The following is a 24,383-nucleotide window of genomic DNA, read 5'->3' as shown; positions in this document are numbered from 1 at the left end:
AATAATGGCCCAATGGTGAGGAGTACTTGGACATAAAATTTGAAGAAATCTGAATAAATTTTTGGACAAAAAAATGACAAAATTTGACATTTATGTTTAGTATACCATCAAAATAAAGTAGCTGATGAATTAACTAAATCAATTATTGAAGAATTTTGACTATAGGCCCAGTTATTCATGATATAGCTGTGGTTGATTGTTATGGCGCCATCTTCAGCTTCTTATGGGTCTTGTCTGATCAAAACAGACCAGAATGGTTCATTATGAAAATAACACGTCTAAAAATGCAATCAGAATAACCTACAGAAGTGTGTGTGGATACTGTGTATTTATAAAGAATAAGAAAGAGCTCAATCTCTATTCATACAATAAACATTTTTATGCAAATTCTAAAAATTCAAGGCTCATCAAACAACCAGTGTCATTGAATACTAAAACCCACAGGAGTCACAAGTAAAAACAATGATTTCATAAATCACAAAACAACTTCAGTGAATAAAAATGATCTTTTTCTTTGCAAAGAAAAACAAATATGATACAAAATACAGCCACAGCAAATATTATATCAGAACAGGAGGTAAAACAAAAAGGTGAGTTCAGCTGTTCCTTCATAAAAGGATTGTTAGTGCACACAATGCAGGATAAAGAGAAAGAGGGCAATACTGATAGACACGGAGAGCTTAATAACATTTGGTATTTTTGATTTTTGTTTTTTTCTTTTTAAAAAATGATACCAGAGAGGATAAAGTGGATCAACCACAAGGAACATTTGGATGGAATCCTATCCATTCTGATGGAAGTATTTAGTATTATTATTTTAATTAAATGAGTAATTTATTTAAATGCAATTCATCCAATTTTTTTTCTTTTTCCAGTCCACTCTGCCCTCCATCATCACCTTAACTTGCTGACAAACATTCAAAATATGGTTCGACAATATTCCTTTTTAAATGAATATCTAAAACAAAACAAAAAAAGACCAGACAACGGAAAAAGAAAATTCCAAGTCCAAAAACAAACGCTTCATCGTCTGTTGACTTCCAGAGCCACGAACAATGGAGCAGACAGTGCAGATACTTTGCCTGACAGTTTATTGAAACAACAACTTCCTCCATCCTCAGGTTGAGTTCAGACATACTGCTCTTTGGGAAAAGTGTACGCTGCCACTCCTGGGGGAGGAGATGTCAGGCCTGGTACTGAGGGGTACTTGAAGACGGCTGTGGTGTGAGAAGGAGGAGAAAATGTGTTTTTCGATGCCGTGCTGCTGCTTGCAGTGATTGGTTGTGAGGAGTGGTAGGGGTGTTGGGGCAGAAATGAGAGCGGAGGGTTGATGGGGGGGGAGTAGGGCTCTGGATAGTCGTCCTTGTTGCAGGCCAGTCTGTAGCTCACATAGTCCGCTGTGTTGGGAAGCTCTTCATAAAACCGTCCTGAATGCTGCAATGGAATGAGAGACACACATCACACATGAGCTGCACTGGGTTGTACCAGATACAGATGGATGCTAGCACTAAGAAATGCATCCAAAGTGCTTTTAACTTCAAACATCCCACAACTGTAGTCATTCATGGATCTCATGTTCAGAGTGAGGTATGAGAATAAACATTTTATTAATTGTAACTCCATGTTCTGTGTGTTATATATCAACCACTTTGTCCACTAAGAGGAGGATCGAAAACCAATAAAACCAATCATGTACTCTAGATTCTGTTAATATGACAACAAATCCAATATGCAAACCACCTGTCTAAAGAGGAGTTCTCCCCAACTTTAACTACTGGATAACGTCAGTGTTTGCATGTCATCTTTTGTGGACGATACATTTTTTTACCTGGATTTCCTCTACCGGTCTTTTCCTGACGGGCTGTGACAGTTTTGCAGATGGAGAATCCCTTCTGATCAAAACAGAATATAAAATAGAAAAGTGAGGCGTTAATACAGGATAAATAAACCTGTCGGTCAGTGGAGGCATAATGCAGTGTTTACTTACGAGGAATCATCTTTTCTACTTCTGATTTTAAGCACCAGGACTGTGATAGTAATGCCCATGAGCACTCCGGCAGCCAGTAGTAAGGCAATCACGCTGATGACATCACCTGTTGCGATCTGTGGTAGTGGTTTGTCTACGGGGTAAAAACAGAGTAGAACAGATATGTTTGTTTAATTTATTAGGATTTTATTTTACATGATTTTCAAACAGCAGCAACAGAGAAGTAACGTTTGCAGTGCTGTTCTCTTGATTCCAGACTTCCGGTAAACGTACCAATGATGCTGACCTCCACAGAGCCCGACCGCGTCCCAATGCTGTTGGTGGCGTCACACACATAGGTGCCTTGCACGTCATATGTGATCGGCCCTTTAAAGGTAAGAACATTGTCTCGTATCTCAGCGTTACTCGGCATGGAGCCGTTAATCCTGTAGAACAGTCAAAAAATAAAACATCTGTCACCTCCATACTGACTTTATTACTTTTGTGACCAATACTTGAACTTTGGACAGACAATGTAAGACAGCATCTCTTGCAATCTAACCTCCTTCATCCACTTTAAGACTTTGAAGTGCTCTACCTTTGACAGAAATCTATTTTGAATCACAAACTAACAGAGAAGTACTCACAGTTTCCACTGATACAGGGAGACTGATGGGTTGGCATCAGCTTTGCAGCTAAGCTGGGCATTCTCTCGGTTTAGGTACCAGTTTCCATCGAACCCATCCACGGAAACATCTGGCTCATCTGGTGAGCCCATATAATCACACAGAAAAGAGAACTTAAACTTTTAATCCAGCTTGTGGGTGTTATTTTATTGCAACGGTAGAACAATTTTTGTTACGTGCTGAAAGACTTACACTGAATATCCAGAGTGACGCTGTCAGTGAAGACTTCCTCGTTGTAGCTGGTGACGCAGGTGAGCGTCTCCTTGTGTGTCTCTCGACTGGGCACCAAAATGTAGTCGCTCTGAACCGTAAATGTCCCGTCTGAGTTCTTGTACTCTCTTGTGGTCACTTCTCCTGGGACTCTCGTCTCCCACCTGTTCGTATCACGGAGAAATCAGGGGTCATGCCTTGGGAATCACTTCAGATACATACAGTACATGTGTTTAACCGATCACAAACACACACCAACCTGATGGTTCCAGGTGGTTTTCCATTGGCGGATACGCAAGTGGCTACTGGTGTTTTCATGTTGGATGGACGAGCCACCAGTGTTGGCGTAGAGAGACTCATCTGAGTTGTTGGGCGGACTTTGGGAAACACATTTGGTTGATTAAGCAAAGTTTTTCAATGCATGATGATACTATATTGTATGCAATAACATTTTATATCCTTATTTATGGTGTACAAAAACTTAAATGTAAAATTGTCCAGCTGTAGTCTGATGAGGATTATGTGCAGGAGAATTTGGTTTCTGGAGTCTCTCCACCATTCGATAACATGACCCTTCACCAAGAGAGAGTAATCAGTCCCTTTACACATGAACATCAGGTCACGTACCATAGACGGTGAGGTTCACCATGTTCTCTCGGTTCCCCGCGGGAAACGTAGTGTATTCACAGATGTAAGTGGCCTCATCAGAAAGACGGAGCAGAGAGAAGGTTATGGTCGTGTCTTCCAGAGTCGGAGTCCGTCGCCTTACTGCTGCATTCTTGAAGGTGACGCGGTCCCTGTAGGGCGGGGCCACGGACACACCCAGGGAAGGATTGGCAATGGCCACGTTTTGCTTTGTGCCATTCACCAGTTTCTGCCATGTTACCTTGAAAAAGAGGGAAGAAAGAGATGTTTCACAAATTGTTCAGATCGTCAGTGCAGACACAGCTCAGATGTCACGTTGAGACATTTCAGTTGTGTCAGGCACACGAAACTCGGGCCTTTGATTTCCTTCCTGTGACACACAGGAGATGAAGTCATGCGTGGAGAGATCAGTTTTCTTACAGCAGCAAGTTAAATGCACACATTCGCTCATTCTTATTGTTTCCAACACACATGGTAGGCAGGGGGGGGTCTGTTCTGCAGCTGTAAGAGCTTTCTAACCCAAGACAATAAAGAGGAAGTTAAAAGAATTTCACTAAAGGTCAAGATCAACATTTTCTGACCTTCTATTGACCAACAATTGCTCTTTCCATTGCATCAACAGTTAATTCATAGATTTAAAAAGGTTAACAAATGAATGGAATGAACAATTTCCAAAACAGTTTACAATATTCATTTATTACTCTGTTTCACCCCTTTTTAGGTCTGTTTTTGATGCTACAAAACAAATTATCTGCCATATGCACGGATATATCTTCTAGTGCTTAACTTTGGTTGTTTGCGTTTTGGTGACAGGTAGTGTGCAGTGAAATTTTAGAGCTTCTCGATAAAACAGTAAATATTCCTGAAACATGAATGTGAACAGTAAGTTAAAAGTAAACATAATAGCTTCTAGTCATTTCACAGGATGTGTGTTCATCTGGTTCCTGAGGATTTCACACATTCATGACGCTGAAAGAGAAAACATTTTGTGCAAAATGTAACCAGGATGATTGAATATGATTGAATACCTGGGAGATTTTGACAGGAGGGGAGCTGTTGATGAACCGACAGCGAAGATCCACCTTTGAGCCCACAAACCCTGACTTCCCATCATCCATTTCAACGGTCTGGCCATTTATTCCTGGAGGAGAAACACAGGAAGTACAAAAGACAATGAGGATTAATTTTAACTCTGCTGGTCTGACACCCACCCACACACACACACACACACACACACACAACACACACACACACACACACACACAGAATGCCCTAAGCTGTTCACTCTCAACACAGCATGTTGAGCTGATAAACTGAGCTGAGCTGACAAAGGTGATGCACTTCTGCAGCGTGAGAGGTGAGCGGAGGTCAAAGGTCTTAGATTAGAGTGAGGTAAAAATAAGCGTGATTTGTTTGGTTACTGTTCCCACTGACTCACTGATCCACTTTAACAAATCCACAGCAGAGCCACACAGCTTCCTGAGTCTACACGAGACACGTGTGTTTACTGGTGTTTGTCGGATTAGCTGCCGGTCAGACAAAGGCGAGATCAGAGAAATAAAGAAGGCAAAGATAAACTGATAAAAACTTCCTTAAGGCCATCCTGAGTGGAGATATTTAGGGATTTTGCATTTAAAACACTTATTTCACAAGTGAAAAAAATATGACAATCACATAGTCGAGCAAAAATGTCACACTTCCCATTGCTCCAACGCAAGTCGCGTTGGGTTTGAGTCTGTCCCTGTTGACATTAGGCAAGAGGTGGGATACATCCCGGAAAGGTCACCAGTTAATTACATGACCGATACATGTAAAAGCAAAAAAAAAAAAACATTCACACTCACATATGGGCAACATGGAGCAGTAAAATGTACAGTATTGGAAATCCAAAGTCACTGTCTCAGTATAAGAGACAGTATGAGAGCACGTATCAGAGACACGGTTGAAACAAAGAAAAAGAATAGAAATTATATGCTATCTATTTACACATGACCATTAATGTGGCACACACCTATATAATTATATTTTTCAAACAAAGGAGGCAATCAAGAATAAATTTCAAATATAAATCCTAAATTTTGCTTCTTCAGGTGAAATCTACTAATTTTATGAAAAATAAATCGTCTTACACTATTATCAGAATTTTGTGGCACTACTGTACTCCTGTGTTGTCTTCATATGTTTCAATAATACATCTTCCATTGTTGGCTGCGACCTTAAACACTGAACATCACAAACCAGATGAGAATGAAAGTGCAACCTATTTCCAGAGGTATGTTCCATGTTTGTGATGACATTGGATTTAAAAGCATAAAGGAGGTGTCACAGTTGAGGGTCGTCATATAATTCAATAGTTCCATGTTAATAATGGCCGTATATTGATCTGCTGATCTACTCTGGTCTCCGTCACAGAAGCACCCACCCCAGGCTAACAGCACCAAAACTAAAAGGTCCTCCTATAATAATGAAACAATAATTCGATCCACAAACAGTATTTCGAACTATAATTACATTTCTGTCAGAGCTGCGCAAGAGCTAAGAGGAAATGTGTTTCCTGCCCATTTCCAGTGTTTGATAACTGAACAATAGCTTGCTGTCATTCCATTGAGTAGGTGATTAAAAACACATGATAAACTACATAATCAATTCTGTCATGTATTCTTCCTTTAGGTTAGTAATAATTTTAATGTATTCATTTTGACTTATTTGTCAGGGTGCATCCCAGTTGAACATAAATAATACCATTAACTCTTATAATACAATCTTAAGTGTTAAGTTTATATTAAGAAGCATAAGAAACTATATTGGTTTCAGTGAGCAAACATTATCTAAAACAGAAATATTCAAGAGGAACTCCTCCGGATCACACACATCCAATGGGGTGCATCAGGTTTCAAAAAGGAAGAGAAATTAATGGAGTAAAGAGATGATACATCTCTGGTTCCGCTGCATTAACTTTAATCCTTTTTTTAAGCTATCCATCAGGAGTACAACAGTGTTACATAAGTGCAATGTTTTCTGTAACAGCATCTTGTCAAAAAACATTTGTGGAAGGCACACACAAATGATTCCATGTTGGTCATGTGAATATTTGAATAATATTTTTTAAAAATTAGGGAAAGTTTACTAAATAACATAAATGAACTGGATTCAACACTTTGTCCAGCATTAATCTTTATTTGGCCCAAACAACATATACAAACTTCACAGGGTCCCTTTCTTAAAATGTTAAATCTGCTGTTATAAACCTGCCATACTAAACATCTCTCTGTGTTTTGAGCATCATTGGATATACAACCCCGACTGATTTATGTAACTGAAATATCCCATAAACCTGGACACATACACCAGAATGAGTTAATAAATGAAGGTGTAACCAGTAAACCAGTAAAAGTATCCACGACAGTATTGATAAACCCGATGTGGAGCTTTCTCTTTCGAGAAATAAAATGCACATGTTGCCAAATTGTAAAGCATGTTGGGGCTTAGAGGCAGTGCAGTGGGTGGGGCGTTGGCTCACAGCAAGAAGGTTCCAGGTTTTTATCAGTTCGATTCCTTTCTGAAATTGTACGTTCTCCACATGTCTGTGTGGGTTCTCTCTGGGTTTCTCCTTCTTCTTCCCACCTCCAAAAACATGCAGCTTTGGTGAAATGGTCACACCAGTTGTTATGCCATCTTATCTCGGGTGTGCTCAGTCAGCTGGGATAGGCTCCAGAGTAACCCCTGACCCACAAGGCAGATAACCGGCTGTAGACGATCGCAATCATTTAGTCCACAAGAAAATGAATGGATAGATGGATATTGGGGCTTAGCTTGTTCACTATTACAAAAAAAAGGAAATATAAAGCTTCAATGAAATTATGATTAGCGTGACCTACTTCCCTACTTTAATAGATGTGTTTGGCTTTTTATATCAATCAAAGTTGATAAGCAAAAAAGCTTTTGGCATCTGGGTCATTAGTGTGTGTTTTGCTCATCTAATGCTTGGACACACAGATCGTGCCTTCAGGGACTATCTGCCCTTTTGACATCAATCATCAAAGATATACAGTACACTCAGCATCCGATGATATTCACATCCACAACATGAACCATATGTGCCTCTCTTTATATATGAATAAATTTGATAGCCTTGTATTTGAGCAGGAGTTTACTGCGCCTAATGATCCGTTGTGTGTTTGGAGGGAGGATGTCCAGCAGTGGAGTAGATTACACCATCTAGTATATTAAAGTTCTTTTGTGTCAGATAATTTATGGACTGTTTGCTGCTGTATGTATCAGCAACAGACCCAGTGATGTTTGTGCCAAAACAAAATGTGAGTCATCTCCTGGAAAATTTCTTTGCACTTTTTTTTTTGAGTCTCCATGCCTCCAGCATATGAAAGATGATTACTGATAATTCAAATGTTTTCATTGGGATTGATGTCACAAACAACATTTCAAATGTTGACTAAATCCTTTACTGGAATCTGTTGTTTATTTTTAATTTTGTCGGAATATTAAAGAAATATTGTGATTCATCATCCAGTCATCCAGGTAGTAAAACGTCAAATAACACGTGACCCTGAACTTCACGGAACCGATGGTGGATCTTAACCATTCACCCACAACTTGATCCATTTCAATAAAGTGTTGCTAATAAAAGCTATCTGGGCTACATATTGATTTTAAAATCTCATTGAAATTTCAAAAATTTAAATTTGATTTCACAAAAATGCAATGCTTTCTTTACAAGAACAGCAAAATATTGTTTTGGAGTTGCTGATTATGAGAATTCCGTTGTAATCAGGTATGTTAGCAGATGTGAGCGGATGATTGACTGAAACTCCACCCCATAAATGAAAGGGATGGTTTGAGAAAAAGATGAAGAAATTGATACCACTCTGATGTCTGTATGTTAAATGTAAGCAGGTGTTAGCTTAGCTTATCTTAGCACAAGGATTGGAAACAGGTATCATGGCTCCATCCAGCATTAGCCCTTATTGCACACCTGGTTTACAGCTGAGGGTCAAAGGTCACATTAGTGCCCAAAATGTATTTACAGTAAATCAGTACAACAAAATGTAGAAGTGACTTTTTATGGACCCAATTTGTGTGTGTGTGTGTGTGTGTGTGTGTGTGTGTGTGTGTGTGTGTGTGTGTGCGTGCGTGCGTGCGTGTGTGTGTGTGTGTGTGCGTGCGTGTGTGTATGATTGAACTGTCTTCAATAACAAATTTTGATCAGGGTTTTGATCAGAGTTCCAGGAAATGGACATATTTTTAATTTACTTCAATATAATTATTATGGAAATTTCTGTCATGAAGGCAATACCAACGAACTGTCTAGAGTTTTAAATTTGCTGCAGCAGAGAATTAGTGAGAAATACAAGTCAACGTTCCACTGGATTATCAGTCACACTGAACTATAACTAAGTGATAATTTTTATACATGAGCAGGGTGTACTGAACAAATAACTCCCTACAGAAGAAACGGTATTTTGTTATCTGATACATCTTCTTCTTCTTCTCCTTTTGGCTTTTCCATTACGTGTTTTTCCCACCATATGTTATCTGATACATATGGTGGGAAAAACACAGAAGGAAGCTTGAACCTTGAAGACTAGTTTTGGGTGAGATAAAAACATACAATATGTGCAGTAGTTCTGTTGTAGAGACAGTAGTTGAATTGTTTCCATTACACCTCTCATGTGCATCATGCCTTATCAAGCAAAAGTAGTTTTGTGCTTTCACTTGTGTGTCTTTGAACACCATCCTTCACACTCACACTGCTGTATGTCTCCCTGAGAGTCCCCCCGACTGAGCTCTGCTGCTGAGCTGATTAGAGGATTTATGTGAAGGTAGAGACAGAGAGCCTACCTCTGTGACACAAACATAACATCATCAACATCATCATCAACATCATCACTATCATCATCACATCTTGATGGGCTCACATCTTTCCCACCATGTGTCCATTCACATTCCTCTATTGTTTAAACGGTGGGAAATGACCTCAACAGTCCTCAGGACAAGAGCAGCACACAGACGTGACCATGGGAACACAAAATAAACAATGATGATATTGTTCCATACTTGAATGAGCAATTTGTGAGAATTGTGAAGGCATCACAGCGTAATACTGGATGGTGTGTTTATATCCTGATTGGATATCCTCCATCCTCTTCCTCACATTCACTCTATGACACCTGCTTTAACTTTTCATGTATATGCAAGCAGATGCTGAAAAGGAAAATAATAGCTGAGGCTTCATTTTAACCCTAAATTTAAAAAAAGAGATTCCACATAAATAAATGTGTGCTTCACAATAAATATAGCTGCAAAGTGTTCTAGTTATTTCCTTTATGTGCGGTTGAGTTTCACCAAAAAAAAAAAAAAAAAAATCTAGGAACTGTCTGTTTTTAATACTTTTTAATGAATGAGCTTATCAAGGATAAGCCCCCAAAATACCACAGACAGACAGACAGACAGACAGAAAGATTCTCTTTTGTGGTAATTTGTTGTATGAAATATAAAATGTAAAACATAAGGTTCTATCATTTCAACATTTATTACTAAAACAATTCTAATTATGACAACATAAAAAGTTTTTCAAGATTTTAAGGCCATTAGAATTCAATGAAACTCATTGAATGGAAATTCATTGAATGGAATCATCTAAGATATTTCTGCCTGTATCAGTCAGCCATGGGGAAAGATGAGGTTTATTTATTTTGCATTTAAATCCTGAAAAAGTATATTATATCCCAGCAAATTACTACTGGGTTAACAGTTAGCTAGTACCTCTAAAAGCTTTACACTAACAAGTATAAGGTCAACCATCTCCTTGTTAGAGTGTTCATGTTAGCCAATCGGGACGGCTGTTGCCATCCTGAGTTTGGTTCAAGACCAGAGACTACTTTAATGAGATTATCACATATGTGGTCACATATGACGCTTGTGAAATGTGAATCAATTTGAATTTACTAACACTGGGAATAAAAGTCCAAAACATGATTTGCAGGCTTCAGTGTTTGCTCATATTAAATATAACATGTAAAATGAAATAGAAAGAGAAGAATTAGCTTTTCTCTTATACTGGCAACACCCAGTATGGAATGTTTATAATTATGCGTCTGGATCTAAAAGTATGCAGACATCATTATCAGGAGTGCTGCTGGCAGTAGAGGTCATCACAAAGTACACCGTATCAAAGCTTTACAAACTACATTCATCTTTATCTTCAATAACTTGACTCCCAGAAGGCCGCAAGTACTAAAAATAAAAAAGCTAACCTTTGTGACAGATGAGAAAAGGAAAAGCACAGAGAGAAAGAAGAGAGGACAGATTAACTGTTTAATCTTTAGGCCATCAAATCTGTGATTGATCTGGGATTACACGCTGTCTTTGTATCTTTGTCACTGTGACTCACAATGTGGGGAAACCTGAAGCAGAGCAACTGACTAGAACCTCGCTGATGCGAAACAGTTTACTGTTCTGACACATAAACATACGGTTTTTCCATCACAGCTTTTTTGCATCACTATAAACCTAAAGACTTCAAAATAAACACTTTTTTTTTTAAATAAACGATAGCAACAGACATTTATGTGTGTTCCTTTACACTTTAGAGGAAACACCACATTAATTTTTTGATAATGTCTTATAATGTTTGATCGAGATCTTTGTACACGCTTCCGTCTGTGTTTGTGTGGGTGTGTAATCTCGGTAGGAAGGCAGAGTGTTTACTTGGCCAATGTTCAGCCTGCAGCTCACAGGATTATTGTGTCTGTTGCTCCTGCATCTGTGTTTTTGGGGACATGAAAGGAAAATAAAAACCCCAAGAGAAAGAAAGGAGTTGGACAGAGATGAAATAAAGAAAATATTTATGAAGAAGGATCAGTGGACGAAGAGGGAAATGACCTAAAATGACTCTAGGTTGGAAAATGTAGAAAGAGCAGATGAGCAAACGTGAAAGAGGACAGATGGACTGTTTGTTTGTACTGGATTATTTCTGTGGGGTGGCGTCTGTGTGTTCCAGCTGTGGAAAGTGGATTATGCAAAAACTCATGGGGATGACTGTCTGTCAGTTTCACTGGCCATTTCTGCGCCTACCTGTAGACAATTGCAAAATTCAGTGTGACATGGTGTAAAAAATAAGTGACTGTCTGTGGCAGCAGTCGTATCTGGGGCTCCTGGAGGCTGTGGGGGTGCTCTATGAGCAGCCATGTTGCCGTGACACCCCTCCTGCTCCCTGAGCAACTCTAATCCACCACTCGGCCCTCGGACACATCAATTCCACACATATGGCATGGCCTCACATTCTGTTATAACACATACACACATGTACGCACCAGCAAAATTCTCCTCAACACAAGAGTTTATCACTGACTGGGGGGGGGGGGCAATCACAGCAGATGTCACAGCAGCTTAACACATCAAAACGCTGCCACAATCACTTTTGTCATTACGTAATTCGCCCCCCACACACCCCCGCTTTATTACACAGACAAAAGTCTGATGCCAGCTGAACACTTGGCCTTAATGTGACCACATTGTAGCACCTGTTGCAGTGAGGAAAGAGTTAGGCCATTCATTCAGGCACACACACACACACACACACACACACACACACACACACACACACACACACAATGTAAGGTATGAGGCCATCTGCATGGGCAGTTGTATCTAAGTGTGATCACCCCAGAGCACCTGCTGAAAACAGGAGCCTCTAATTTGGCATTAACTTTGTTTGACTTCTGCAATGATGAGAGAAAAATCACATAAATGGTCATAGATTTCCATAATTTCTGCATAATGATGAGTTTAATGCTTTGAGTTGCATTGAACAAACAAAAACAGACTGACGCCCAATTCATTCGTTCCACATAGAAACATGCGAGCATCTGCTCAAGTCCATTTATGTCATCATGGTTTTTTCAGGAGAGACTCTTCACAGAAAAGTTATAACCTTAATTATTTGTAGTTTAAGAGGGTGCTAGGTCTTGAAATTAACACTGAAAATACACAAACCACTACAACTACTGAGTTTATTTTACACATTAAGTTTGGATAACTTAAAAATAAAAGCAGACTTCCATTACTTTACCTGTTTGTTTTTATCAAATTGAGTTAAGATATTTAATAAGTATTACATAGGCAGACATATTTCTGACACTGAAATGAATCTTACTTGTCAACTTTTGATGCATCCATTTATATTTTTCATTTGTATCTCCGGTACAGCACTAATCACCATTACTTAAAAGTCCTAAAACAGAAAACAGCAGAGGTACTTACCTGGAATAACACAAGTTGCTATCAGGAATATCCAAAATCCAGTGGTGCCCATGCCCAAAACACTTGTGCCAGTTTCTCGCTCTTTAAATCCCAGTGAGGAGTTCTTGTGCGTCTCGCCTCCAAGATTGAACCCGCAATAATAAATTCTGCATCAGGTCTGACTCAAGGTCTGGTACGATGCAAACCGGACACACACACGCACACACACACACACACACACACACACACACACAGTGTCTAATGAAACTTGTGTGTGCGTGCGTCCTGAGACACTTTTTCTCTCTCCCACTTTAACACCGACCTCCCTCCGACCGGTATCCGAGCCTCGGCGGTCTCTGTCCGGCGGTGGATTAAGCGGTTTAACGCGTTGGGAGATTATTTCCCCCCCCCGACGCGCAACGATCAGGGACCGTGTGCGTCCTCGTCTGAGCCAATCGCAGGCCGGCTGCTGCGCACAGGAACGCGCCCTCACAAGGCCCGGTCTGGAAGACTCTCCAGACACAATTAGAGGTCCAGACAGGGCCACAAGAATTAGGTTCCAGTGACTGCCCCCAGCCTCCCTGTCATCACCACCAACACCCCCACCACACACTCTATTGTTTGTTGTCCTAACAACATCAGTCATGTGAGCTGGTTTCTGTCCTAATGCCATGTTGGCTTTACTTTATCATTTGAATGGATGCATAAAGCGTCTATAAGTATAATAATCAATAAAGGATGATAATTAATAAATTTGCAATTTCTCATCTGTGATTTCTAATGGTTTTCTTACAGTTGGACAGTTCGGGCAGCAGTATGGATGTTCCGTTTGTTTATTGTGCATGCTGCATTCTCACTGATGGCTGCCACAATCAGTCAAATAAAATATAAAGAAGCATTTTTACAAGCAGGATCGGGTTTTGTTTTGTTTTCATCGGCTTAATTTGCAGTTTCATCGTTTTGGTATATGAAGTGCAACCCCAGGTGATATCACACTATTGTCCTACTTTTATAATTTCACTCTTCTTTTGTCTTTGCAAAAATGTAAGAGTGCAACACATATGCACATAGCTCAACAAACATAAGAAAAAATCCCATACATATACATAAACTTTCTGAAACATGTAAATTCCAACATAAAGCGCTGGACTCATCACACAGTCCGTGACGACATGCAGTGAATCAGCGTCATTCCATTCCATCTATTAGCCACAGGGTGGAGACATTGAGCTGTTGTTGATGACGGTGCTAGAAATTTCTAGTGGATCTCAAATCCACCCCATGATGATGCATTTCTACTGAGGAGACATCTCAGTGCATTGAGGCATATTAATATTCTTCAGAATATAATTAAAGGTGCATTGAGATGCTTGTTCTGCAAGATTAAAAGATTCGCTCCATAGAAACTCTTAAGTGTAATTTATGATATGCATGAGGAGGGCAAACTAGGACTGGACTGGACCATTTGAAATGTGTAAAGGGTGAGGAGAGGACATGAGACAAGGTAATATACATGCAACCAATAAAAATAATGATGCTGACCAGGTTCTGCCTCAGCCCTGCATGCCAGTATCCACTCCTGTCTGATCCACTGGTCAATGCAGGGGGAGGATGGACCAGTGGTTTCTGGCACACCCTCGTCCCTCCCACTCTGTCTACCTCTCTGTAACACTGCAAAATCTCAGAACTGTGTGGACTGCAGTGCTGCACACAGACCAGTTGTGTATTCCTCACTTCACAGGAACTGCCACATCATTCAGTCCCGGCAGGAGGTAAGATCCTTTCTTTAGACAACTGAATAGATACAGCGATGAAGGTTACATCAGGGACACATGCATCATCATTTTCATGACCTCACTAAATGTGGTTTAACACATCCATGAGGAGCGCTGATTCAAATGGATTAGAAACCAGTTTTGTCACTGTAAATCCCCAGTGTGTACATTAATTTCATATGATGCTATTTGCAAACAGCTTTGCTTTCTAACTTGACCTCTCTTTTGCTCATAGTCGGATGGGTGTTTGTACATCATGATGAAGTGTCTGTTAGTGTATGGAGTGCTGGGAGGTGAGATTACTTGTAAAAAATAAATATTTCTACTCTATTTGGATTTTTTTATTGAAGTTAAATATGCACGTGAATATACATACATATCTATTCTCTATGCTCCAGTGTTGCTGATTCCAACAAAGTGCAATCAGATCTCTGTGTGCGTTGAAGATGACAACGACCTGAGAGTGGACTGTCGGATGGCACCGCAGCCCAACAAGATTGACAGTTATGAGTTCTCCTGGTCCTATGGGACCAAAGAGTTCCTCATTAACACCAATGTATCTGGTTCATCAGCAGAGGGCCAGTTCAAAGGAAAAAGTTACGTAAACGAGCTCAAACCTCACGGCTACAGATTGACCGTGATCAACTTCGGAGACAAACAGCCACACAACACCACCTACATGTGCAAAATAACAGGAGTGCCTGCCAGAATCAATGTGGAGAAAGGTAGGTGGATTCTCTGTGTATGAGTGTGTGTGTGTGTGTGTGTGTGTGTGTGTGTGTGTGTGTGTGTGTGTGTGTGTGTGTGTGTGTGTGTGTGTGTGTGTGTGTGTGTGTGTGTGTGTGTGTGTGTGTGTGTGTGTGTGTGTGTGTCTCTGTGTGTCTGTGTGTGTCTGTGTGTGTCTGTGTGTGTGTGTGAGCCATATTAAAGAGAATTTTGAAAAGTGTTGGCATCCCACTTTTCTTTCATTGCAGACACCCTCGTCAGGTGTTCAGCTGTGAGCGTGTTTCTAGAGCGGTCCTCCTTCTGGATTGTTTGCGGACTGTTATTCCTCTATAAAACACACATGTAAAGGAAACACGCAGGCTTCTTTTGGCACAAGCACACATCAACCACACTAACCACTTATCAGCAACTAAAAGCATCCCCGCTGCGACATCCAGAAAGCTTACTGATGAGATGTTGTCGTGTTTTGCAACTGTCATGTTTTCCTTTGATTTTTCCCAAGTGCACTAAAATATTTGAAAAAGAAATTACAATAAATGAAAATGACACAAAAACAGCTCATTATGAATGTATGTGTGTTTCTTGTTGCAGAAACACACACAGTTTTATGAGTGCAGTGTATATAGATACACTGGAAAATCTGCTGTATAAGCACTTATTTTCATTGCAATTATACTTATGTTATGTTTAAAACCAAAAGTTAAATTCCATGTAAGGTATGTGATAAGTTGTGTTTGACTGTCTGTAAAAGCACTTTGAAATGTTAATGTGATTACCGGTAAGTGATAAATAAAAGTTGACTGATTGATCTAGTGGGACATAGATGAATGCTGTGTCATGCACAGTGAAAAGTGTTACAAATAGGAACGACATCATATATTTAGTTACATCATGTATGTTTGTATGTATGTTTGCTTTACAACGTTTAATCTGAATAGATTTTGTGTAATTTTATTGACATGAATCATCTGAAAAATAAGATAGCCTTCAATGTCACAATGAAAGCAGCACTGCTTAGTGATCTGAATAAAGAAATGAAACCATTAGCTGTATGGATATTAATTGTGTGTCTGATGGGGTTCAGTAGGTTGTACCAGAGGAACACCTGTCCATCAGTAACCACCACCATGAAGAAAAGGAAAGATTTACAGCACCACAACAAACAGTCGATTTTTTAATAATAGCGCAACCTTCCTTCATTCTTCATACTTGGATAATAATACAGATCATTTACGTACTTGGCTTATAAGGATAATGTAGGATAATGTAAAGATAATGTACTTTACTTATTCATATTGTTACTTATGCTCATCACCACTGGAAAATTATTATATAATTACCCTATTTCCGGCTAACTATCCTTTCTGTTTGTATCATGGAATGCAGTAGATAACTAGGAAATATGCAATCACAGACTGCAACATCCCGTGACATGGCAAACACAATCCTGAAGTCTGCTTTCCCCTGAATTCATAATTTTACCCTGACCTTTTTGCATACGTCAAAGATCAAAGCCAGTGGTCTGACCTACTGTCATTGATCAAAGCACTAGCTTTGATCTATGGTCTCACTCACACTGACCTTCCCCCTCTTCTTTCTATCCTATCCGGTTCCTCAGAGTACAAAAGAGGAAATTTGACTTTGGCCTACTTTTCCAAGTTCAAGGTCATCATCTAATTTACATTCCATTTGCCGCCCAAGTAATGTGCTTTTTGTTTCAGCTTTGTATCTGCAACGGTTGTGAAGATATTTGGTGGGTTAACTAATGGACGAACAAATGAACGGTGGCAATCACAATACATCACCGCTTTGAAGCGGGATATAATAAATTACCTCTAGAAGTGTCCCTTAAATGCTAATTGTAATGTCATACTTTTCTGTTATAGAACGCTGTCTGTTTAAATCTGCGGCTGACAATTGTCCAAATAACGAAACAGCAGCCGCAGGATAAACACTGAGGAAAACTGATGATGCACAAAACAATTACTGTAATTCCAATTCACTTTTGGATCTGATCAATAATCTTTTGTCTATTCTTATGCTGCACTTAGAGTCATATTTGAGTGCCCATAAAACAAAGACAATAATTCAGTTAACCAAAATGTGAAATGCATTCATGGTCAAGCTGCTAGTGCCAAGCTGCTAGTGCTTGATCAAAGCACTAGTTTTGATCATTGAGATCTGGCTTTGAAATATGGTCTTACTCAAGCTAGTGTGGATTCTTACTTACAAGAGGTAGCAACAATTCATGGTTTTGCATCTCAAAATTATAACAAAATTATGCAGTCTTTTATCAAAGTACCCTGATCTATGAAAGTAGGTCAGGGTAAGATTTTGAATTCAGGGGTATCGCGGGATGTTGCGGTCTGTGACTGCAGAGTTTCTAGTTTGCTTCGCTTCAAAAGCTGTTTTGACCCTCGGCGCTACTCGTAGTTTCCGACAACAACACAATGGCGGCTTCCAGCGGTAGCAGTAAAACAGCAGAACTATCTAAAGCTGAGTACCTAAAACGGTATTTATCTGAAGGTGTCAAAAAGTCAAAAGGGAAAATTAAAAAGAAAAAAACGAAGGTGCTTCCGAAAGGGTGAGTCTACGTCAACTTTTTAAAGTGCGTTGCCAGACTTGCTCTGCGTTAGCCGTTAAAATAGCTAATGTCGCTGCTGAGCGTCGATCACTGTGCAAGACTGCTTTCTTTTTTATACAAATGTTTATTTGACTTTAATGTCTGTCACTTACTTTGTTTAAGACTTAAAATCGTAGACGATGACGTAGACTGGAAACAGATGGTCAAGGAGGAGGAGGCCATGGAAGAAGACGAAGATGAAGCTCCAGTGGTAAGAAGCTAGCGTTTACCTTGCGTCCATGTATTTGCCTGGCGTGATTTAATATCAGTTTTGTACTGCAAAAATATTCTGTCCCAGGATGTCAAAACATGAACCTACTCCAAAGCTCTAACCCCAACCTCTGCCTCTGATTGACCAGCTGACGTTGCTGTCATTGGTTTTAACGATAACCGAAAACAAAACAGATGCAGAAAAGCTAGGTCTGAATGTCGCCTTCAGAAGGAAGTGGCTCTCAATATGTTTAAGAAAAGTGAAATGGTTTTAATTGTATACATACTGTATTCATATATATATATAGTTTTGTATTTTTCTTTAAATATTAATGTATTCGTATTTGTAACAATGTTGGGTTTTTTTAAAAATCCAAATGAAATTGTTTTTGGTTGATTTAAGATAAATAAAAATTTTATATTCATGTCAAAATGCACAGTATACAAAAATATGCAATTTAGATCACTTAAGATAAAAACAAGGAGCCAATTGTAATCTAAGAAACTTAAAATAGAGATCTAGTTTGTTTCTCATTTTTGCTTGAAACATTACCAATAAATAATTTGTTAGACCTTCTTTTTTTTAAGCAATCTATTGGTTTAATTTCATGGTTTTATTGTTCTGGCTCACTCACACACTCTCTTTCTCACTCTCTTTTTGGAAAATAAGGTACTCAGATGCATTTTTGAAAAATTATACACACAACCAACACATTAGGTCTGCCAAATGATTGGTTATATCGATGCAATAAAATACCATGGAACTAAGGCCATTGCAAAATCTATTTCATTTTTTCATACTGTCAAACCCTCCCATTTAACTCTATCTGTTTGCATTCTAAGATTGCAGAGGTGATTGATGAAAGACCAGAGGAGGTGAAACAGATGGAAACTTTTAGAAGCAATAGATGGAAAGTGTTTGGAGGTAATTGCATATTTCTAGAAAAAAATGAAGAGAGCACTACCTTGGTGATGAACTATTTTTCACTTAGTTTCATTTCCCTGTAGCTGATGAAGAAGAAGAAGAAGAAGAAGAAGAAGAAGAAGAAAAGGAGAAAGGGCATCTTTGTCCAGAGTCTGATGTGTCAAGCAAGAGCCAACATTCACCAGAGCTGTCATCTCATGAAAGAAAGAGTGAACGCCATGACTCCCCTGACATATCCCCTCCCAGAAAAAGTCGCCATGACTCCCCAGACATATCCCCTCCCAGAAGAGGACGTCATGACTCCCCAGACATATCCCCTCCCAGAAAAAGTCGCCATGACTCCCCAGACATATCCCCTCCCAGAAAAAGTCGCCATGACTCCCCAGACATATCCCCTCCCACAAGAGGACGTCATGACTCCCCAGACATATCCCCTCCCAGAAAAAGTCGCCATGACTCCCCAGACAGAAAAAAACTCACCTCATCATCAAATAAAAAACGTAGTTCACCTGATTTCCGTCAGGCATCACTGGCAAAGCAAACTCAGAAAAGATACAATTCAGACTCTGATCAGTCACCACCACGAAAAAAGCCACCAAAGGGACAATCTTCAGACTCTGACCAGTCACCACCCAGGAGGCAACGGGACAGTGGAAATGTCTCGGAGGAAGATCTGTCACCACCTCGTAGGCCTGGCCATTCACAGGTGAGCAAAATGAAGGTCAAAGGTCATACGATTTCCTTCAAATTGCTGTGGATGCAGTTACCAATCAGTCAGTCTCAAGACCATTCCACTATTTTCTTTGCAGGGCCCGAGGATGCTTTCTGGTGGAAAAGCAGGTCTGGTGTCTGTAGATGTTTTAAGGAAAGAACAGGATGAGAATCGACGTAGAGAAAGACACAACCAGCCATTAGAAGGTTGGCTCAATTTTTCTTTTTTTATGACAACTTTTCCGTTTTTCCAGATACTTCTGATCCTACTTTCTCTACATGACTCAAGCATAATCCAAATACAAGACATCTGTGATTATAATGGCTACTGGTTCTTGTAGCTGAATATCGCTCAGCCGGTTGACAGATATATTGCATTTACCCATATTTTTATAGAGGAATCCCGTAATGCCGAGACAGTCTTCAGAAACAAAAGTGGCAGAAAAAGGAACTTGGATTCAGAGAGAGAAGAGCAGAGGATTAAAGCTGGAGAAAAAGCAGCCAAGGATCAAAAATATGCTCAGTGGGGGAAAGGGTAAGTTTGCATAATGTTTCTGTGCATTATCATATTCCATATTTTCTGGAGTACATGTTGCTCCAAAATATAAGTGGCACTAGCCAAAAGATGCGTAACGAAAAAGAAAAAAAACATACATAAGCCATACTGGACTACAATTTGTATTTTGGGGAGAATTTATTGGCACCTGTAAACAAACCCAGGAGTAGATTTGTTCAGCTGTGAAAAAAAGTTGTGTTGTTGCAACACACTGTCGCTTACACGCTGTGGTCAACAACCCAGCTGGTGGACCGTGGATGGAGTGGGGAGCTGAACCACATAGACTTTATTGCTGCTGAGCCGCCATGTTGGAAATTCCAGTGGGATCCTCTGTGGATTTATTGTCGGTGGGGTTGGAAGGTGGTCTCCGTGTCGAGTTTGAATGCTGCTGTTTACCAAACTCTCGATCCCACTCCAAATTCTAGATCCATTCAATTCTTCATCCTCAGTGTCACTTTTGAGCAACTCCACCAACTCAAGAATTAGATGGTTTTTGGGTTATTTTTGTGGGTATTTGTGTTCAGTCTTTCTTAGTTGTCTTTATAAGTTGGTATTTTGAATTTTAAGTACAGTATTCAATGGTATAGGAGGAACAATTACTGATACAGAATCCTAGAGCGCCCTGTCACGACTGCCAGTGTGAAAATAACATGTGACATTAAATATTTTGATATTTGTCCTAAGAAACCATGAAAAAAAATGAATTATAGAACATGAAATACGGTAGATGTAACTACATTCAAACATGTTGTGTACAAAATGAGAAGTTTCCATAATTAAAGGCAGCTCGTGTTTATAGGTTGGCGCAGACTCAGATGCAACAGCAGAAACTTGAAGATGCGCTGCATGAGGCCCAGAAACCATTGGCTCGTCACCGTGATGATGAGGATCTTGACCGTATGTTGAGAGAGCAGGAAAGGGAAGGAGATCCAATGGCTGGAATGCTCAGACGGAAGAAGGAACGCACTACAAAGACAAAAGGTTTTACTGTTTGAACATGTGTGTCTACATTTCTGCATTCACTGCTGCATAACATGTCACCACTTACAGAATACAAATTTCTTTTGTATTACAGAGAAACCTCGATATAAAGGCCCGACACCTCCTCCAAACCGCTTCAATATTCTGCCAGGCTATCGCTGGGATGGAGTTGACAGGTAGTTTGTTACAGATGTAGTGTGTCTTACCTGTTGTTCATACTGTTTAGCAAAATTCTTGCTTTCAATCTTCATGAGGGACAGATTTACTCTGAATGATGTAAATATTGTCATCTGCCCATGTTTGCAAAAATGTGCATATAGCATAGAACATGGAACACCACACTGATGTAGAACACCTCACTTGTAGTGTGGTTGAACTGTGAATGTGTGACCTTTTTAAAGGTTTATAGCTGTCTGCACACAAACTGCTTTAATATGCATAAATACTGTATGTATATAATTGTCATGATTTTGGATTTTACATTTGGGAAACTGTTAGACTTAAAATCAGAGTTGAGCTTGCAGTTACAGACAAACACTGACAGTTGATGTTTTTTTTAATTTACTTGCAGGTCAAACGGTTTTGAGCAGAAACGCTACACACGGATGGCAGATAAAAAAGCTGTCCAGGAGGAAGCCTATAAATGGAGTGTGGAGGACATGTAATTGTGATCTAATCAATCATGTGAAATGAAATAGATTTTGAAATACCTTTGCAAATTATGTTTAAAAAATACTTTTGATATTACTGATGTTTTTGTCATAGTTGATTCAATGTGGAACCAGAGTAGTTGTTTTTCACTATTTTATTAAAAAATGTTTTTGTAAGACATTGTGTCTCAAGTGTAATGGGGTTTGCAAATGTAGCCAAATTGTGCTAAAAACAAATATGGAATTTTGAATGAATAGCACACCAAAAGAGACACACTATTGATAATTGTTTTTTCATGAATAACCACATCTAACCACATTACTTTGAGAGTTGTTGCCCCCTCTGGTGAAGAGATGTCATGGCTTCAACCGCTGAATTTCTGGAATTTTGGTTTATCCAAAATGTGTCCCAAAAGTGTTTCTCCAAGTTGACGAAAAACAAATTCAGAAATCTGGAACTAGGAAATCGGATTCAAACTGAACCATCCTGTATGACATGAATTGCATCTCTCCTTTTTCATTTATAGTCAAAATATCAGCAAAAGGTCAGTTGACTTCCATGAATTGTCAAGTTGCTGCAAATTACGTAGTGTACTTATTACTGAAGACATGTACAGTACATATACACATATACAGTTTATGGACATGAGTTTGTGTAATCCTGTTAACAAAAACATTAACATCTTGGTGGAGGTAATTATCAGACCAAACATTTTAATGAATAATTTCTTTGTAAAACTAAATGTGGCCTTCCATATTTATTGTATTAAAGCAATACAGTATAGATTTTTATATTGGAAATACATTTTCATGAACAGATGACTCCATCTATCGTGGGCACTTATTGAAATACAGTACATTGAAACCCAAAATTTCAGACTTGGTATTATTACCGTTGCAACATTTTTCAAAGTTTTCATGTGCAGTACTGTAATGTAGAAAATCAACTGACCATAAATTGTCACCTGCCCAGTAAAGGGTCAGTAATTTGGAAGTATAAATTGGGCACAGTGTGTGCTATTTCCTTATTGTTATTTATATTTGGTATACTGTACCTCTAAGTAGACCAGGTAAATAACGATCTGCTTACTTCAAACTATAAAAGAGGACGAGTACTGTATATCGTGAGCTCCTTTCCTGCTATTAAGTAGGAACTTTTAAACGTAGCCAAGTTCGAGAACGGACGGTTTTCACGGATGCACGAGTGACCAGCTAGTGTTATGAACATGTATCGGCGCGGTTTGCAGCGCTGCTATTAGATAGGAACTTTTAAACGCAGCCAAGATCGAGAACGGACGGTTTTCACGGATGCACGAGTGACCGGCCGCTGTTATGAACATGTAGCGGGGAAGTTCTGTTGTCACAACAGGAGAAATTTGAGTAAGTCCGTTCCAGTATCTCCATCTTGACAAACATGGTTGACTGGAATCCGATAGCGAAGGTGTACGACCCGCTGAAAGCTGGCAGCATCGACGGGACGGACGTGGAACCCCACGACCGAGCGGTATGGAGGGCGATGAGTTCCGAATATAAGCCCAACAAAGGTGTCGTTGGAGACCCGCTGCTGACGCTCTTTGTGTCCCGTCTGAACCCTCTGACAACGGAGGAAAAACTGCATCAAATGTTTTCCAAGTACGGAGACATCCAGCGGCTCCGACTGGTCCGAGACATCGTCACGGGCTTCTCCAAAAGATACGCCTTCATTGAGTACAAAGAAGAGCGGGCTGTTGTCCGGGCGCGACGCGACGCCAACAAGCTGCTGGTGGACCAGCACGAAGTGTTCGTGGATTTCGAACAGGAGAGGACCCTCAAGGGATGGATCCCCCGGCGGCTCGGTGGCGGCCAGGGAGGGAAGAAGGAGTCCGGACAGCTGCGTTTTGGTGGCAGGGACAGGCCTTTCCGGAAACCCATTAACCTCGGGGTCGGTCAGGAATGGGGTGGTGGCGGGAGGGAGCGGGACAGACCTGGGCTGAGAGACACGGAGGACCGAGACCGACACAGAGACGCTGAGTGGGGCAGCAGAGGAAGGAGAGATGACCGGGACCGAGGAAGGGAGAGGGAGGACCGCAGACACGGAGAGAGGAGCAGATACCGGGACAGGAGGTGAAGATCATCCAAACAGACGGATCCAAAGGCTTGTGGTCTGGACTGTGGCTTGTGGACATATCAAACACTTGATGAAATATTTTTATTTTATCATGACTTGAGTTTTTTTGTGGTTCATATTCAGAGGTTCTGTTTGGTATTGACATGGCAGCCTGAAGCAACCCTTTCCCTTTCCAACCTTTTCTTTTGCAGTTGAGTACAGCATACTGTATTGATCCCCACTTCCGTCCAGACATTTCGCAGTCTGTGTAGTTTTTATCCACTTCTAGTGCCTGTTAATCGGATTCAATCTGTGCCTCTCAACTGGCTTGGAAACCCCGCTTTTCTCAGCGCTCACCTTCCGTTTAGCCATTTT

General features: G+C 40.0%; 4 protein-coding genes across 5 annotated transcripts; 3 read left to right on the top strand and 1 right to left on the bottom strand.

The window, feature by feature from the left end:
* Positions 1–491: 491 nt before the first annotated feature.
* Positions 492–13,189, bottom strand: nectin1a (nectin cell adhesion molecule 1a). 2 transcript variants are annotated; one of them, XM_068332063.1, is made up of 10 exons: positions 12,787–13,189; positions 4,536–4,648; positions 3,490–3,748; positions 3,122–3,239; positions 2,845–3,026; positions 2,614–2,731; positions 2,261–2,412; positions 1,988–2,120; positions 1,829–1,889; positions 492–1,434 (listed from the first exon to the last, which is right to left on the bottom strand). In XM_068332063.1, exons 1-10 carry the CDS (start codon positions 12,836–12,838, stop codon positions 1,129–1,131), a joined length of 1,494 nt encoding a protein of 497 aa, XP_068188164.1. In that variant the 5' UTR covers positions 12,839–13,189; the 3' UTR covers positions 492–1,128. The 2 variants fall into 2 exon arrangements, with proteins under 2 accessions (XP_068188164.1, XP_068188163.1); XM_068332062.1 differs by having other exon boundaries at positions 1,829–1,892; positions 12,787–13,186.
* Positions 13,190–14,449: 1,260 nt separating this feature from the next.
* LOC137606455 (thy-1 membrane glycoprotein) lies at positions 14,450–16,312 on the top strand. The gene is made up of 4 exons (XM_068331708.1): positions 14,450–14,537; positions 14,776–14,833; positions 14,939–15,265; positions 15,515–16,312. The coding sequence occupies exons 2-4, from the start codon at positions 14,797–14,799 to the stop codon at positions 15,610–15,612; spliced, it is 462 nt and encodes a 153-aa protein (XP_068187809.1). The 5' UTR covers positions 14,450–14,537; positions 14,776–14,796; the 3' UTR covers positions 15,613–16,312.
* A 1,397-nt stretch (positions 16,313–17,709) lies between these two features.
* bud13 (BUD13 homolog) lies at positions 17,710–22,101 on the top strand. The gene is made up of 9 exons (XM_068332153.1): positions 17,710–17,850; positions 18,013–18,100; positions 18,943–19,024; positions 19,108–19,730; positions 19,834–19,942; positions 20,132–20,270; positions 21,091–21,272; positions 21,367–21,448; positions 21,844–22,101. The coding sequence occupies exons 1-9, from the start codon at positions 17,717–17,719 to the stop codon at positions 21,935–21,937; spliced, it is 1,533 nt and encodes a 510-aa protein (XP_068188254.1). The 5' UTR covers positions 17,710–17,716; the 3' UTR covers positions 21,938–22,101.
* Positions 22,102–22,232: 131 nt separating this feature from the next.
* On the top strand, positions 22,233–24,034 carry snrnp35 (small nuclear ribonucleoprotein 35 (U11/U12)). The gene has a single exon (XM_068332154.1). It carries the CDS (start codon positions 23,337–23,339, stop codon positions 24,027–24,029), a length of 693 nt encoding a protein of 230 aa, XP_068188255.1. The 5' UTR covers positions 22,233–23,336; the 3' UTR covers positions 24,030–24,034.
* The last annotated feature ends 349 nt before the right edge of the window (positions 24,035–24,383 follow it).

Source organism: Antennarius striatus, chromosome 13 (assembly GCF_040054535.1).
Source record: "Antennarius striatus isolate MH-2024 chromosome 13, ASM4005453v1, whole genome shotgun sequence".
Classification (NCBI taxonomy): Eukaryota; Metazoa; Chordata; class Actinopteri; order Lophiiformes; family Antennariidae; genus Antennarius; species Antennarius striatus.
Note: the sequence above shows the minus strand (reverse complement) of the source record. Positions and strands in the feature narration are given on the sequence as shown.

Excerpts from the sequence above, each read along its gene's own strand:
- LOC137606455 (XM_068331708.1), top strand. The coding sequence starts at position 14,797 with ATGATGAAGTGTCTGTTAGTGTATGGAGTGCTGGGAG. Across the intron at positions 14,834-14,938 it reads AGTGTATGGAGTGCTGGGAG|TGTTGCTGATTCCAACAAAG; the intron begins GTGAGATTACTT and ends TCTATGCTCCAG. Across the intron at positions 15,266-15,514 it reads CAGAATCAATGTGGAGAAAG|ACACCCTCGTCAGGTGTTCA; the intron begins GTAGGTGGATTC and ends CTTTCATTGCAG.
- bud13 (XM_068332153.1), top strand. The coding sequence starts at position 17,717 with ATGGCGGCTTCCAGCGGTAGCAGTAAAACAGCAGAACTATCTAAAGCT. Across the intron at positions 19,025-19,107 it reads TAGATGGAAAGTGTTTGGAG|CTGATGAAGAAGAAGAAGAA; the intron begins GTAATTGCATAT and ends ATTTCCCTGTAG. Across the intron at positions 21,449-21,843 it reads CGCTGGGATGGAGTTGACAG|GTCAAACGGTTTTGAGCAGA; the intron begins GTAGTTTGTTAC and ends ATTTACTTGCAG.
- nectin1a (XM_068332062.1), bottom strand. The coding sequence starts at position 12,838 with ATGGGCACCACTGGATTTTGGATATTCCTGATAGCAACTTGTGTTATT. Across the intron at positions 3,749-4,535 it reads CTCCTGTCAAAATCTCCCAG|GTAACATGGCAGAAACTGGT; the intron begins GTATTCAATCAT and ends CTCTTTTTCAAG. Across the intron at positions 2,121-2,260 it reads TGTGGAGGTCAGCATCATTG|ACAAACCACTACCACAGATC; the intron begins GTACGTTTACCG and ends TTTACCCCGTAG.
- snrnp35 (XM_068332154.1), top strand. The coding sequence starts at position 23,337 with ATGGTTGACTGGAATCCGATAGCGAAGGTGTACGACCCGCTGAAAGCT.